The 17482-nt window shown below is 42.5% G+C and overlaps 1 protein-coding gene across 5 annotated transcripts in view; it reads right to left on the reverse strand.

Moving 5' to 3' along the window:
* The window catches only part of mical3a (microtubule associated monooxygenase, calponin and LIM domain containing 3a), a 136281-nt gene that overhangs the window by 52209 nt on the left and 66590 nt on the right, over window positions 1-17482 (reverse strand). For all 5 annotated transcript variants that reach the window (XM_034685261.1, XM_034685263.1, XM_034685266.1 and 2 more), the window contains 14 exons: window positions 15082-15490; window positions 12917-13124; window positions 12687-12803; window positions 12448-12549; window positions 11695-11850; window positions 9918-10018; window positions 6858-7115; window positions 6607-6722; window positions 6150-6276; window positions 5902-5995; window positions 5129-5276; window positions 584-780; window positions 296-414; window positions 113-175 (listed from right to left, as the gene is read on the reverse strand). In XM_034685261.1, the coding sequence (XP_034541152.1) occupies window positions 113-175; window positions 296-414; window positions 584-780; window positions 5129-5276; window positions 5902-5995; window positions 6150-6276; window positions 6607-6722; window positions 6858-7115; window positions 9918-10018; window positions 11695-11850; window positions 12448-12549; window positions 12687-12803; window positions 12917-13124; window positions 15082-15360 (2085 nt within the window). In that variant the 5' untranslated portion in view covers window positions 15361-15490. The remainder of the gene's footprint in view (window positions 1-112; window positions 176-295; window positions 415-583; window positions 781-5128; window positions 5277-5901; window positions 5996-6149; window positions 6277-6606; window positions 6723-6857; window positions 7116-9917; window positions 10019-11694; window positions 11851-12447; window positions 12550-12686; window positions 12804-12916; window positions 13125-15081; window positions 15491-17482) is intronic.

Genomic DNA, 17482 nt, shown 5'->3' on the forward strand with positions numbered 1-17482 from the left:
GCCTGATGCCGTCAGTCTGCTGGGAGTAATTAGTCTGTTCTGGTTTGATTGGCTGCTCAAACATTCATCTCACACTGAACTTCTGAGACGCATCGCAGTCTGAACTACTCACCTCTTCAGTCTGGCTTGTTTTTCTTCTCTTCCCCAAACTGTCAAGATCCTTCTCCTTTTTGTCCTATGAATGATACATCAGAAGTGACTTCCTCTCTAACTACAGGAGTGTACAGTCAAATTGCCACTTTTGAAGTTTCAGACAGATCAAACAGGGGTTAAAAGGCGTTTGTGGGACACAGACCTTGGGGTTTCGCTTCCTGGAAATTGCAATGCTCTGACCAAGCTTGCTGAGGAAGGAGATGGGGGACTTGGTGCTGGATATCAGAGCTGCCTTCTCCTCAGGACTCATGTTCTGGTTATCTGAGCAGAAAAATGAAGATTAAGAGCATGAAACAGCAGTTTAAATCCTCTCAGGATTAAAGGTAATTATTCTCTCACTACATCTGTAAGAAGAGGACACCTTCGTCATTAAAACATCTCTCCAAACCACAAAACTGTGAAGTGCATTGACTGTATTTCCCAGTCTTACCTCCAGGTGGCACTGTGTCCTTAAACATCTCATAGAACTGGCTGAGGTACATGACCATGGAGAGCTTGTCTGGCTCCACCACAGAGGACATTTCTTTGCCAGTCATGCAAGGCGAGATGCCAAATTCCCGCTCCGCCACGTCAAAACCCAACTGGTTGTTCTTCATCTGGTCCTGCTCCTCCAGGGATTCAAAGTCACTGAGTGCAGGAGGGAGGAAAGAGAGAGAGAGAATAGAAATTATACTTCTGCAGCAGATGGTTTTGTGTCATTTAAACCCCAGGACTTCACTGCACAAAGTTTATGTTTATGAATTCTCAGAATAGCATTTTACATCCTCAAAATCAGATCAAGAGCCATTAAGGTGAACTTCAGGGACATGATCTTAGCTTTAGTGACAGGGGAAACAACAACACTCATCTTTTAAATACATCTTTAAAACCCACGTTAACTTCAATTCTATTGTTACATTTTTTGGGGCAGAGAGAACAAGTAGAAAACACAACAATAACATTGCTCAGATGCTGTTGCTGCTTGTATTGATCAATATATTGCTTGTAACTACCATTTGTATCAACCTTAATACAAATATTAATAAGCTAAAAATTTGATCACAATTTTTTTTTTATATTTTATATTTCAGATTTTTTTTATTGTTTTAATCTCTAATATTTTGTTGTTTTTTTCTTCAAACATTGTTTTATTTCCTCTTATTTGTCTTCGTCACATTTAGTTTATTTCTTTTCTGTAAAGCACTTTGTAACCCTGTTTGAAAAGTGCCATTTAAATAAAAAGATTGTTATTATTATTACTATCATTATTTTTTAACTCGTCACAAGTCTTTTACTGGTATCAGCATGGTGAGCGAAGCACAGTTACACAAACGGAGGCGCCGACTGTGAGAAGACTGGCAGACACAGCAGGAGGAGAAAAGTGAGTCATATAATAGTAGACAGAGTGTGCTCCAAAATGAGAGGTTCACGGTGAAGACATGGTTTATATCTAGAACAGACAGACCCATTCCCACAGGCTGTTCAAGACAGTAAAGCCTATGAATATTAAAAGCTGCGATTTCAAACAATCACAACGAGTCAAGGCACAAATCTTTTGAGCAACACTGGAGTCCAAACTGAGGACACAGAAAATAAACAAAGTAGAGCCCAACATGATCAATCCATCTCCTGTTGCTCTTTACCTCTTGCATCTGACACACTGTCTGCAGGTGATCAGAGAGAGAGAGAGGTCCAACACTGAGTCCCTCCTGTTCATGCATCAATCAAAGTCTCATCTTAAATATGACCCTTCTTATATCAGTGTTTAAAAGACTGCGTGAGGACTTTGGCATAGTTGTTGTATGCTGATAATTCTTGATTATTTTGCAGACAAAGGAAACAGAAATAAAACCTAACACTGTTCTCGTTTTGTGATGATCATGAAAATAAATAAACTAAGGGAGCAGCTCCGAATTCTCCCGCCTCACTCACTCCGCAGCGCTGGAGATGATGGAAATGAAGTGCCAGTGAGGCTGCATTCAGCACTAATGAGGAGGCATCTCTGCTCCTGCTCACGTTGTGGAAAGCATTACTGTAAATGTCATTACACAGCGGCTTAAAACACCATTAACAACAGTCATCAATACATCTCCTGCAGAGCATTACAGCATTCAGGCACAGACCAGCTTTCCTTTAAACCCTCTTCACCATTAGTCTTCTCCATCAGCACATGTGATCAGTTTTCCCAAGGTACCTACACTCATCACCCCCACCCCCAAAAAACACGTACACACACATCATGTGACCAATCAGAGACAGCAGAGCACAACTGCTACACAGCTTTGTAAAGGTCAGGCAGAACGCACACTAATAGTTTATGATGTTAATTGCCACGTTGCCTCCAGAGGGGAACAAACAACATTAGGCATGCGGGTGGAGACTGTGTTGTTTGTAGAGTGTATGAGGGTGAGCAGAGTTTATGTGTGTGTGTTTGTGTGTGTGTGTTTTGGAGGAATAGCAGAGTTATGAGGAGAGACCCAGGAGTCTACTATGACTGGTAGCTGTCACCTCATTTATATTGATATACAACTGGTACACCAAGGTCCCAACCAGACGATAAACAACATCCTCCAACAACAAACTCACATAAACACAGAGAGCTGGTTACTCCAATCACAGCCGCAGATTTAACCCTCACACTCTTCACATAATCAGGTGGTAAAACTCATAAAACTTATAAAACTTTGATACTTTATGACACCATGTGATTCAAAAACAATACAATCTTTTGTATTTTATATTTTTATAAGTCTGTAAAAACAAACTGATCTACAGCAGGGCTCGTAATTGAGACCTCAAAATACTGTAGATTGTACTGATCAGTCATCTGAAGTTCCAGCAAATAATACACAGATTTTCACCTTCATTATCTGTACTGTATCTGTGAGTCTGAAGTACTGTTTTTATTGTTGTTGTTTGTGTCTGGCCATCTCGTCTCCCCTACAACCCTCCTTCTAACCCCAACTCAGTCTCAGCAGATATCTGTCTAACATGTGTCTGGTTCTGCTCGAGGTTTCTGCCTGTGGAAGGAAGTTTGTCCTGAAAGTACAGAATGTTCTTCTGAGTCCCTGCTGTAGACGGCCTGCTGCTGTGGACGTACCAGACTCCAGCTTCTACTACTACTACTTTCCGCCTCACCATTATCATCTCTCTCTCTCTTTCCATAACCCTAACCCTAATCCTATCCCTTTTTCCAACCCCAACTCAGTCTCAGCAGATGTCTGTCTAACATAAGTCTGGTCCTGCTGGAGGTTTCTGCATGTTAAAGGAAGTTTGTCCTTGCCACTGTAACTTGCTAAATGTTGCAAAGTGCTCTGCTCATGGTGGATTAAGTTGAGTCCTGTCTGTAAGATGGGACTGGATCTTATCCTGTCTTGATGTTGGGTCTTTGTTGATAATAGGACATAGAGTATAGTCTAGACCTGCTCTGTTTGGAAAGAGTCTGAGGAACATTTATTGTGATTTTGCAATATATAAATAAGCATTTTTTGATTGATAAACACATCCACACATAAAAAAAAAAAACTTGAAGGAAGAAGCTCGATTTTGTTTTAAATGCACCCGAAAAACGGACGTCTTGTCAGGCCTCATAAAGCAGGGGTTTACAAACTTTTCAGCCCACGACCCCCTAAATATAGATGCTAAAGACTTGCAACCCCCTCGAAGTGATTTAATATTACTTCATACTTCATTTAGCTTGTCTCCAGAAAATGAGCCCACCTACATGCACATGTGGCTGTGTTTCCTGTGCTTTTATGATTCAAAGCTGGGGTTGGTAGTCAGATTTAGAAGCACTCTTTGTTATACAGGTTAAATTGATCTTTATGTCCCGATGGCAATCAATACATAATATGAAAGCGAAAAAAAAACTAATATCAACAGCCGGAGTAAACCTGGGAAAACACCAACCAATCCCTGCCACCAGGAGCCAATTTATAAAACCAATCAAATCCCGTCCTGCCGTTCTGCCCGCCTCCTGCGCGTACATTTCATGTTTGTTTGTGTTTTTAACTTTGACTATGATAATGTTTTGGTGTTTTCTTACCGCTGAGTGAGACATGAGTTGACGTAGTGCAAAATGCACTTGACGTGCTGAGGACCAGATTTGAATCAGTCATGATAATATGGATCAGCGGCGCTCGTGCATATGAGTGGGGGCGTCGTTTTGGAGGAGCTCCGAGGGGGGGGGGTGTTTAGACGGAGTCCTGAGGAAATGCTTCATTCAAATTCATGCTAGTTTTTCTTGTCTACAAACCCCAGCTTTAAACTACTAACACTGATGCTTTGGTCAATTAACTGTTAACTAACCCAACCCCTAACCTTAGGAGTGATCTGGCAACATAGAAAGGCAGAAAAAAAAATTTATGTTTTATTTGCATAGTTTTTTCCAATAACAGGTAAAATATGCTAATTTGAGATTACACTGGGAACCCTTGTAATAAAGAGTGCACAAAATCAGTTTATGTCATCGCAGACAGTATGAGCAGAGGAGCAATGTCGCCTGATTCCTTTATGTTTGATATTAGTCTCAATTTGCAGACTGTTTACTGGGAGCTTCTCAGCACTGCATGAAGACTGAGATCCATCAAAACTAAGACAGAGAGCTCACTGCACACACCACCACACACTCTCTCTACATTTTAATGGAAACCCATCTGAAATATTTAATTTTAGGTTTAAACATTCATTGAGAAATATCCTTCTTCATTGCCTTTTTAAAACTTTTAACTGTTTGTCAAAAGTTCTGTTTTCAGTGACTTTTCTGTGCCATGTGCAGGTGAGCGTTAAAAAACAACGAAGTTACCCACTTTTTTTTCCCCCAGGAGTTCATTTGTTGTAATCTGTATCGTCTGACTTTTACTAACATTGTACCAAAGTTTCAAATTCTAGCCCTGTGACAACACGATTCCACAATGTGATAAACTGTGGATGAGACTGCTAACATTTTCTTGCACACTCCACAAACCTGCCATCTGTATCTCTTTCAGATACTCACATGAGATCAGGCCTGTATCTGTGGATGAGGGCGCAAAGAGCCAGGCCACTCTTCCAGGACATCGTGAGGTCTGTTACTTTCACATTCCTGTACCCCTCCGTCTGTCTCTGGCACCAGTTCAGCAGCTTACTGGATCGAGCGATGGATTCTGGTTGTGCAGAAAGGGAAAATTAGAGGTTTGGTGTAGAAGAAGCAGACGGAACAGAATCTGGATTAAACGTGAAAGTAAATATAAACTGTTTCTGAGCAGCACTACACATCTCCTGCTGAGCAATCTCATGGCCTTTGCCAGGCAAGGCTGAGCAAAGGAACGTTAAGGATCATGTTAGTGACGGCTTTACACAGGCGAAGAGGAGGTATTATGGACCGTGAGAGGTTGGTGGATGTAAGGGGGAAAGGATGCAACCAAATGGTTAGGAGAGGATGCAAAACTCAAAGGAAATATTTCAAACAGCTGTAATAGACGATAAATGTATCCAACATGAGTTAGTATGCACAAGAGTTATTTCAGAGGCTGCATCTATAAGTCCATCATTCCACTTTACCTTTAGTGCACAGCGGGTAAACATTAAAACTGTTAACAACTATTAGAAATCCTCAAAAGCAACACCATGCATTTGGTCTTTGTGTTACCTTGCAACTGCTTGTCAATCAGATAATTGTCTAGAGTGAAAATAGTCCGTTATTACACTTCAGCATCAGTGATTGCAGCAAAAACCTGCACTGATGAAACAGTTTATGGTATTTTTTATTAGTGTGCAAAAGATACAAACCATTCCTAGCCAGCTTGGGCGTGGAGGAGTTGATCACATTCTCAATTTCGATGCGCATCTCCCTGGGTTCCCCCGTGTCACAGAGATGCCTCACCTGCAACGAGGACAGAGTTACTACACACCTGGAAGACTGAACTGAATGCATTGTGTGGTTGAGTTAGGAACATTTGTGTGAATGCAAGCAGCATTTATCTTTGACTGGGTGCAGGAGAGACAAAGATGGCATCTGTAATTTGTCCCACACTCACCTGGCTGGGCTTGAGGAAGTTAAGGCTGATGTTGGGGTAACGTGTGATTGGATCCACGCTGTAATGACTGAAGTTCTTACTGACGTTTTCCGGCGTGGTTTGGGGCAGTAGGCGGTAGATGCTCTCCCTAAAGGAAAGAGGATAAATTAAAGTATACTTAGTCATTGGAAGGAGAACTGTTTAAGGAGGGGGTGTGGCTGGAGAAGAAAAACATTAATGTTGTTATCATACACATTCCATTTAGCTCTTAACAGAAGCTCTTAGTCGTAGCAGAGGTGGGTCTGATACTTGAAATCACACACAGGCAGATTTCCTGGTAAAGCACTTAGAGATAAAAGGGTGTGTTTGAAGAGAGGGAACATGGATGTGTGTACATGAGCCGTGTGTGCAGAAGTATATTAACGTGAGGAGGGTGGGCCTTCTCAGTATGTGTGCAGAAGTGTTTCCAAACCCTCACCTCTCAGCCAGAACCTCAAGAGTGGTTTTTCCCTGAGCCCAGCTCTTCACCATCCAGCCAGAGTCCATGGCGGCCAGGAATCCTCGCGCAATGCCAGTGCCCATGGGCCAGAAGGGCTGGAGAGATCAGCCAACATCACATTCATCAACCAAATATGGCCACAGAGGACTCAAGTATTTAAAAACCCAGCATGCATTGTTGAAAACGCTTCAGTTTCTCAAAGTCTGATGGGAACATTTTTGACCCCTCACCTCTAACAGACTGTCCCCCACAAGAGCCACCAGCAGATTGTGGCCGTTGCGCTGGCGCACCATGGCTGCGTTCTCTGAGGCATACATGCAGGTGAAGTCGAACATGGCTACGTCGGGCTGGCCGTAGTGGTTGATGGCGAAATCCAGGGTGGGCAGCTGCTGGTTGGTGGAGAAATCAGCAGCCTCACGAGCGTAAGACAGCAAGGCAGCCTGGTCCACGTTAGCCCGGGACAGCAGCATCTCTGTGTCTGCATAGTCCTGCAGGAGAGATGATGGAGGGGAGATTAGAAGGAGGGAAATATGAAGCCACAGTTACAGCGTGCACACTTTGCAGTTTTAAAAGTCTTCACCAGACCACAATGTAAGACTCACTTGGATATGGAGAACATTTTTGATACCTTAAGCTATGGATAGACAGTGATGCTCAGCGAATGCTCAGCCATGTCTTGTATTGTGTTATAGCACTAATGCAATGATCACCACTAAGGTAAGACAAGGTGGGCTGTGTTCAAATCATGATCCATGTCTCAAAGTTTGAATGCAGTCAGTCGAAGTACTGGTGCTGTTAGTCAGAGTAAAACCAAATCAAGCAGGAGTATTATTACTTTGTTCACCTGTAGTTTAACATGAATATTGTGCAGATTTGGAACAAAGGAATAAAATGTTGACCAAATGTTTGTCTGCAATGTTATTGCATGCAAAATGTTGAGGCTATGACACAGCTGCATATAAAAAGAGAGAAAATATACAGAAATTATATTAAATATTTTATATAAAAGTTAGATTGGACTTAAAAAGATCCCACGTATCACTAGTGTAGTGGCAGATTTCTTGATTCAGTTTAAAAAATGTCACTTGACAAGTTGGAGCTGCTCTATGAATGACGGGTGTCCACAGTCATTCAAGAAAATAGTCAGTCGACTCACAGGTCCGCAGTTCACCCCCTGTTTATTCCAAGAGTCAAAACTTCCAACAGTCCTTTTAGCTTTCCAAATTCTTCCACAAAAAACAATTTAAAACAGGCTTAAATTAGGCCACGCTTAAGAAACATTCACCATGACGCTCCAAGTAACACAAACAAGGAAAAGGTTAACACACGCCTGTGCCTCCTGCCCTATATAATTACTGGCCCCACCCTCAGATTCTCAACTTAATTAAAATGGCATCTACAACTGGTATTGGCCTTCAAACTCTATCTGAGAGGGCCAGTTTCCTCGTTCTCAAACCGACTAACCGACCAGTCTAAAGGTAAGACAACACTCAGAAGACAGTCAAAACAGACAAATCATGTCAAACTGGTTTGCAGATGATAGCTACCATTAGCAGAGATAGCACCACCAGCCTTCAGTCCTCCTTGAGTTAGTAGAAAGATGAAGGATTTTTTTTACCGGGTAGTAATTCTGTTGTCGACTTACGAGTGTTAATCACTCTGTCCAAAGAAAAAAGTGTGTGTGTGATCAGATGTTATAACTTTACACTTATACACACTGGAGTGCAAGTAAACTCCTATAAGTGAACTGACACAGTTGTTATCTGTACGTTCACTGTATGGGCAAATCATTTAAAAGCTCAGAAAATGACTGAATAAAAAAAGTGAAGTGATAATTTTCTTGTGATGGAATATGTGACACTGCAACTAAACAGCATCAGGACGCCAAATTAAAATTAGATTTTGAATACAAATCTGAATGTAGACCTTTGAAGGAATTTGTCTGTCAACAGAAGAACAATTTTAAGGAGACCGCCCCTTTAAGACTTTAAGACTTCATCACTGCTCTACCACTGTACAGTTCACAAGTCCATCCAACTTGTAGCATCAAATCTCTGCATGTTTCCTTCGTGACATGTTTTCACAGAGGGCGGTGAGCAGCACAGCCTGACATCTTAAACTCCCCTGGGTGTTCCATGCCAGGAGGGCTGGTGGTGTCGACGGAGGGTGAGGGGAAGGGCTGGGCAGTGGAAGATATGAACGAGGGTTGTCTTAAGATTCATGGTGCCTCCTTGAACTGTGAGGACTCGCCGCATTGCTGCCATGCCTACCGCCCTTCCTCTCACCCTCTCCAAGGTCTGAGTCACTCTGGCTGCTATAAAAAGATCCGTCTAGGACTTTTTATTAAAGGGGAACTTCAACAGGTTATTATTCCACTGAATTATGACTTTTCATTAACATGTGCCTGCATACTCCAGATCCCCTCTGGCTTCAGACCTCTGCTCAAACCATAACCTCAGTATTAATGTCATCAGCTCACAGCGAAAACAAACACAGACGTGCACACACAGGCACAGGGGGAAGCTACAATTATCTGAAAATGAGTGAAGACCATGACCAAGTTTGCAAACACTAATTCAAGAGACTGTAAAGACAATAAAGAATCAAAACCTACACATAATCATAGCACAATTTCAGCTACGACTGTACATGAGGAAAGACATGCTGAAAGGTTTTCCTGTTTCCTGTGGAAAGTGGCCAGGGAAAGGAAACTACCGTGTAGAGGCTGGATGCAAACACCCAGCTGGGTCTTGGACACTGCTGGCTTTGTTAGATCATTAGAGTAACAGTGAGGGAAAACAGAATTTAAAGACTGAATAAAACAAATCTGAGGCTCCAAACCTCAGTGAATTCACTGAAATAGTAAAAGAGACTTAGTACTGGAAAGATAACGCTCTCTATCAGACAGAAAGGGGCAACCTTTGCTAAAAAAAGTGGGGGAAATTGACCTACTTTACTGCAGAAGAGGAGGGCGCTACCTTCCTTTGATTCTCTTTGGACAATAGTGCACTTTTGGCATGACAGGTGTGAATTTAACTCAAGCTACGTTGTTCGCTATGGTTTCCTTTTTGTTGTTTTTGTTTGTGTTGTTGTGTACTTTAAAAATTGAGGATGTGTAAAAAAAAAAAAGAAAGAGTGAGACGAATCTGAGGGAGAAGAAGACTTCTAATTTTGATGTTCTGTGCATGCATACAGCCTTTCTGTCTGCTGCAGAGACTGAATGAGATTCAACAATCGTCTCTCACACAAACACACCGCATGCAGCCGGGCTCTTGGCTTGGATAACTCACATGCAGAATGACTCCTTTCTCCAGCAGGCTCTGTTTTTTGGCAGTCATCACAAAGTAGTGCGTGTCATCTTTGTAGTAGACGATGTTTTCCAGGTCAATACCTACAGGGAGCAGGAGAGAGATGCATTGTCACGTCACAATCATAATCGGTTTCCTTCTTGCTTTAGCTTGTTGTCATGTCGTCATTAGAGCAGCAATTATTCCACTCAGAGCACAGAGAACCAAAGGCCAGGGGACAATGTCACGTCAGCATTAAACTGCAGCCAGCTTGGCGTCAGACCTGATGTGAAGCATTTTAATTGGATCAGCTGACAAATTTGGAATGGTGATGCAAGGACAGACTGTCCTGTTAACCTTTATTTCACCGAAACGTCTCTTAGAATCCAACGCTTCAGAGCAGAGTCAGATCTTCAAACTTCAGAGCTGATAGTTTGTTTTTTTATGTTGTATCCTGAGGCACTATTCTTTGAGGTATGTTCAGATCATACAATTTATAAAACCATGGACAGAGAACAGCCAAAACTTTTAGAGTTCCCCTTGTGACTGGCAGCAGTATAGGTCAAAAAGCCCACCTCCCCCATGTTAACAGATAAGACTTTAAAATTGAAATATAGGTCAAATATAAACATTTAGTTTTGACGAGTTTGATGTTATAAAGATGATTGATTGACAGCTCTGTTGGCCAACAAGGCTCCTGCAGTGCTGGGTGCAGCGGATTATCAGAGCAGAAGAGGAACGGTGAGAGGAAACGTAACAAACACTAACACAAAGTTCATTGAATCTTCCACAACTGAGAATTTCTGCTTCAAACCCACACAAGAATCTGTTCTGCTGTGGACTGAGACCACCTGACCTGGCATCTCAACAAGCCAGATACAGACATTTATATTACCTGAATGTGTGTTTGCAAAACTGAGTAAAATGAAATAAAATTGAAGAGAAAATGTCCATCATTTTCTTCTAGTTCATTAATTGTATACATACAACACAAGCTCACTGACTGACTTCTATGAGTTTTCTTTTGTCCATGATTTGGTTTTTCATCTTTTGTATTTGAATATTTTCAGAAATGGTGAGTGATTTTGTGTTTTGTATTACACCATGTATTTTCGGGCCCACACATTCCTGTTTTTTTTTCACAGAAAATTACCCAATATTAGAAAAAAGTCTAGGTTCAACACTGAAAACAACAAAAACTATATTAAAACTGAGAATTTGGAAAAGATTAATCTAAACTGAACTAACAAGCATCAACAAGATGATTAAAACTAACCAGAAAATTAAAAACATATTTATATTAAAAGGCATTAAAAAAGAAATGAATTAAAAAGTTTGATGACAATCTTGTTCCACACAGATGCTGACTCGCTACACTGGTATGAACCTGATAACCTAGAGTTTTTTCATCATTACGAAGACTTCAAAAGGTAAAAATAAAAGCTTTGTCAGGTCTGTCCTCAAAGAGCAGAATTTGTTGAATGGAGGTCGGATCGATCACTCCTGATGCATTCCAGGAAGTCAGGAAATCTCAGTGCTAATTGGCTTTTGTGACACAGGATCAAGCAGACTGTCTGGAGATTAAATTTGAAGCTCACACTAACACATGAAGGATGTCAAAATCAAGTCTTTGCATATTTGAATACGCCACTGCTATCACGTTTCCAGCTATTGTCTTTCGACATGTTTATTACTGCAACATTATTTAACGTACGCTTGGTCTGAAAACACCTGAAAAGAAGAGAACATAAAGTCAGGGAGTTTTTTCTCTGTGACAGACCTGTTGCTTCTCTGAGGTCTTGAAAGAACTTCTGGTTGAAGATGAAGGCCACCCCGCTGATCTCCTCCACACTGGCCTCCGCCGTCGTGTGCCTGTTGATGAAGTTAGCAGTGATGGCGATGGCAAGCTTGCCCCTGAACTCCTTACGCCGAAACCCTGCAGAAGAAAATAAAAAGAGGGGAAGAGGCGGATACGAGGTCAGGATTCAGTGCACATACATCTGAACCGTTACACCAGGAATCTAAAAACATCCCCAAAGATTTTAACAACTAATGTGCTCATGAAGACACTGCACGACGTAAATGCAACCAGATGTTCAGTTTCATGACAATGTAAACAGCCCTCCACTGTTTGAAGCTGTGTGGTTGCAGCTTTTGGTTTTCTCAGAGGGAGCTGGCTGCTGCCCTTCATTGATGCAGCAGTCAGTAGTACAGAGAGAGGTCATGGTACTCTCCTCCACAGGGGTTCCCTCTGCCATGTGAGGCCCCGACGCCCAGAGAAAAACAGACAGCCAATTCAACAGTTCCTATTCTTCCTCCTGCTGGGAGGCTGTCAGGAACAGACTTTGAACGCTACAGCCAGACGCAAACAAACGCACACAGATGCGCACAAGTGTTCATTCATACTTGAGAACCACAGTGAGGTCAGGTGTCTGATCACGACTGTGCACAAGTGAGATCATAATCCAACAAATAGAGCTGTTTGTGTGGAACTACATTACAGCTTTCTCAGAGTCAGTGCATGCAGACTCGCCTGGTAGCGTGTTCCTCCTTCCATCTGCTCCGATGATGACATCAAACTCCAGCTCGTTGACAGGGTGTGTCCTGGGGTGGACCTCAGCCCTCCAACCTATTCCTGAGAAAACACAGCGTGTGTAATCAGACAAAAATGTCTCAACGGAGCCAGCTTACAGACTCTGACAGATTGTTCTCTGACATAACACATGCTCATTTTTTCTCCTCAGCTTCCAGGCAGCAGTTTGACCGGCTTACTTTCAGTGTCTTGATCCTCGGGGGGCTCAATCAAACCCTTGAACTCAACATTGACATGGATTTCAATGCCCAGCAGGAGAGACACTTTGAGCAGCATGAGCTGAAGTTGCCGAATACCTGCAACACAATGTAAGAAAGAAGAGAGTGTGAATGACGTCAGAGCTACAGCACATGAAATCATCTATGCACAGTAGAAGCACAAGAAAGTATATTCTATCCTTCATACTCACTGATATGGTCGATAGCACCAGCACAGAATTTCCCGTAGAACTTCTTGGCCCCGAGGCCCCTGAGGTCGTGGATGCTGAAGGGCCAGAGGTGCAGCACATTGTTCCTGGAGAAGGCATCTCTTTTCTCCAGCAGCACCACTTTGGCCCCCAGGAAGGCCAGCTCGATGGCCGTACGTAGGCCGCATGGTCCTGCACCGATGATCAGACACTACAGAAAGAGTGATGCAAAGGGTTACAGGCCAGCTTCAAGAACGATATCAATCACTGAGCTCTGCCCGTATTCAGCTGTAGGCTTTAGACCAACTTCTTCTGGCTGCGACTTAAAAACCTGTGTGAGCTCTTTGATCTACAAACTGAGCACCTGCTCAAAAGATGTCTACCATGCTTTCTGCTTTTTATCAGGGAAGTTTCAATTCCACATATCTTTTTCACTAAACTTTCATCCCTCCTGAATTGAAATGCTCTTATTGCAAGTTGCTTATGAGATGTAAAACAAGACGTGACAAAAATCCACCACAGCAGCTCTGAAGCACCTCGCTCTTCTTTTTCTTTTCACCCATCTCCACGATTCACTTGTCACGTCACCATTAAAGTTTTTCTTTTCACATTTATTGCACTGTTTACTTATTGTTGTAATTTTTTACTATACAGAAGAACTGCAATACACATTTTCGTTGTACCTTAGCAAAGTGACGTATAAGTTTAATCTGATTCTAGTCTCAGTGAAGATAAGATAAGGTAGAACATAAAGGAAGGACCCAAAAGGAAATGCTGTTCAATGCTTTGATGATGTGAAGGTTAATTGAACTGTAAGTCACAGCTCAAAGATGGACTAAAAAAATACAGCTTATGATCCTCAACCGTCACTTCAGGGTCTACTGCACACCAGAGAACGATACTGATCAAATTTAAAGAATGAATCAAAGTAAACTGTCTAGAGAAATAGAAGTGTCTTTCTGTGTCCGTTCACATAAAGCAGGGATGTCCCAATCAGCTTTTTAGGCCCCGATCCCGATCCAATTTTTAATATTGAATATTTGCCAATACCGTGTCCTGATCCGATGCTTGTATTTTCCTAGATGATAGTTGCACAAGAGATATGAGAGTTGAGCTGCACTGTTTTTTCCTTTAACAAAAATTAGTAATTAAAAAAATTACTAAAAAATGTCTTATGTTCATTCCATTTAACTTAATCTAGCATTGTTGTAAAACTTATAATCTCTTTTACAAGCTCTGTTGTATGAGATCCATGGAACTGGTAAATCCAAGGCTGCTCTGAACACACCTCTCACGAGACAGTGCGTGATTCAAAACGGCAGCATCCGGCTGTGAGACGGATAATGTAAATATTGGGAGTGATAGGGAGTTGAAACAAGCCTTGTTGCATGCCACGAGCTACGGAGCGGCATGCCGGTATAGAGAACGGCAGCTGCCACTAGACACGAGAATGCTAATGATAAATGAATTGCCTTCAAATAAAAACATGAACGACAAAATGATTTGCAGACAAGTTCAACTGTGGACAATTCATCAGTTACGTTGTGGACCGTCTTTTCTGTGCTCATAGCCGAGTTTCTGAGGAGTGAGCCATCTCACATCATTACTGTCTCTCCTGAGAGTTATGCCCGCAAATCAGTGACTAGAAAGTGTCGCTGTGGCAAACAGAACATAGCTAAATGTCCAGAGGCTGTTACAACACCATTGCATCCTCCAGAGGCATTTCACTCTCAACGATGCAAAGACAAGGACCGTCTGTTAAATGTGTAAAGGACCGTGCTAATCATGAGAGCATGATGGCTATGCTTCAGCGTTTGAAGAGAGGACACGCTGGATGTCTCTTTTCATCCTCCTCTCCTAGCACTTAACGGATGTGCCAACCCTCACCATAACCACACTACACATTAAAATGAATCATCTGTCTTACATTAACACAAGTTATGTTTAAAGCCAGGATAAAAGTGGCTTGAATTAAGACTTTTAATGGCATGTTTAAAAAAGTAATGTTAATTGAAAGCTGACAGTTAAACAAGAGACATTAGTTGTGCGGTTCATTTCTGGATTAGTGGATGAGTCCTTTCAATAATCAAAGACTGTTGACCATCAAAACACTTAGCTGCAGCTCTTAATCTAAACGACTCATACGGTTTTCAGTGATTCAGTCCTACCTTTGAGTTGGCACAGGCACGGCCCTTCTTGTACTCTTTCTGGCTCGCCCTCTTGTCCAATTTGGCCCACAGCGCCTTGGCCTTCCAGTAGTTGAGTTTGGACTTGAGCTTGTGGTAGAAGATCCTGGACTCAGTGGGCTTTACCTCCAGGTGGTCACACAGCTCCTGGAAGGCCTTGAGCGTGCCCTTACACGTGCTGGCCTGGACGAAGTTGTCGAACAGGACGTGGGACCTGTTCACCACATTTCCTCCAGTTGCACCGACGCCTCCATCCCCCATGGTCCAGCCTCACAGAGGGCTGTGAGGGCCCCTCAGCCCCCCAGGGAAGGGGTCTGTGGGTCCAGCCCCAGCCCTGGATGACGCTCTCTCAGGTGGTGGGCTTTAACTCCCGGCTTCAGACATCTTCACTCTGTCAGGAGAAGAGAGATACAAAATAAAACCTCAGTGATTCAGAGAAGATAACCTTGTGGTACAGAGTGTGACGTTGGACTCGGGTTCTGGATGATGAAGCACAATTTACCATCACAACCTTTAAATGATCAAATGATATCACTGCAGTCCAATCCTGCACAAACACAAACTTTAATCAGACCAAGCAGAGATCGCCTCCGACTCTATGCCTCTTTAAGAACCTTAATACTACAGTCCCTGATCTTCTTTAACAAGACAAACATACGTATGGCCGACGCTCAGCCAAGCAATTAAAGCAGCAAAAGGGATCAAGCCGAGTCACTTAAGGTCTCTGGGTCGTTCTTCTGTAGCCACTCAACCCTAACAACCTCTTATCTGTCCAGGAACGAGCCTGCGGGACACAGGAAGGGCACTGAACCCGAAAAAAGTCCAAACAGGAAACACAGAGGGCACAAGTGGACGTCTGTGTGTGGCACAAATCACTCCAGACAGACACCGGACACAGGATATAATCAGTTCATCCAAGAATCCTAAGAAACAAAACATAAGCCTGGTCTTTAAAGAATGTGTTTACAAACAGAATAACAGACTTTATTTACTGCACACACACATATGGTTCCTCTAGCTCTCTGAACTCTGACAGAGTTGACATTGCCGTTTTCTTTTACCTGCACTGACTCGTTGCAGAGCAGCTCTATGCGTTTTGCGTTTTTCTACCCCAGGGGGACGAGATCATTCGTGGCTCAGCTGACATGACTGGAATGTCTTCATGGTCTCTTTGACGGCATTTAGCAGCATGATCAGTCTTCAAAAGGTCAGCGTTATTCAATATCAATCCAGTGCAAAGGTAGGAGAATGAAAAAGGCAAGCATGAAAGAAATCCAGTGGAGCGCTGTGACAAAAGAGGTAAGGATGACTGCAAAAAAAACAACCTTGTTTGATCCGGTCTGTCTGCTGAATGAGGAGTTTTCAGCCAAGCAGTAACAGGTTCACGTAAGCTACCTGGGGCAACAAATTAAAAACATGTTCTGCTTGTTAGAGGTTTATAATGACTTGGCATTTTATTATATTCTTACTCATTTGGTTGATTTAAAGTGTCAGTCATTGTGCAGAAGTGTGACGCTCCTACAGATTGGACTTCTACAAAACAAATGGCAAAAAACAAGTGACATCTCTGTCCCTCTCTTCTGCTCTCTGTCTGTCTGCAACAGACACATTTTACCATGTGTCTTTATTAAATGCTCTAAGCAGCTTTTTGAAGAACATCAACAAGAGTGTCGCTCTACAGGTCTACAGTCATACTTTAAACCAGGATACCAAGATTGAGCAAGCAGTAGTGATTGGCATAAAGATGAAGTGAAAAGTTCAGAACATAGGTAAAGTAAACAAATTGGTGAAACTAAAAACAGAGAAAAGATTACTTTCTGATGTTCTCACAGTCTTTACGCTCTAAAGAACACAAAGAGACCCCGCAAAAACATGCAGGAAGGTGCCGGAGCTTGTTGCTAAGGTCATGCTTCGTCCTGCGTGCTGTGTGTCTCTGCGCCGCCCTCTGTCACAGCTGCTACATTTCTAACTCTCCTCTTTCACTTACATAACGGCCAAATTCCACCGGATCTATGTCCGGTCCATCTCCGATCCGTCATGGCACCAGAGTTGATAGATTTCTATTCTAGTCAATGTGTTAACTCCCACTGGATCCGCTCCGTTGCGTTCCGGCTGTGTCTCTGATCCGGCAGATCAGAGCCCTCCAGATCAGATACAGAAGACTTCTATTTTTGACAGATGCCAGAGCATAGCCCATAAATTTTCACAGAGCAGATCAAGCGGGGCAGGAAGTCAAGCACCAAAACAAAACTAAAACATCCGGTTAATTTTCAGAATAAAACACTCAAAGTGTTTTTCACTTAACTACAACAACAAACTGTCAGAGTCAGGTTCGTGGTAAACAAGTCAGAGGTTTTCAGAGGCCGACAAAGACAACATGGAT

The sequence above is a fragment of the Notolabrus celidotus genome, chromosome 6, assembly GCF_009762535.1.
Source record: "Notolabrus celidotus isolate fNotCel1 chromosome 6, fNotCel1.pri, whole genome shotgun sequence".
NCBI lineage: Eukaryota > Metazoa > Chordata > Actinopteri > Labriformes > Labridae > Notolabrus > Notolabrus celidotus.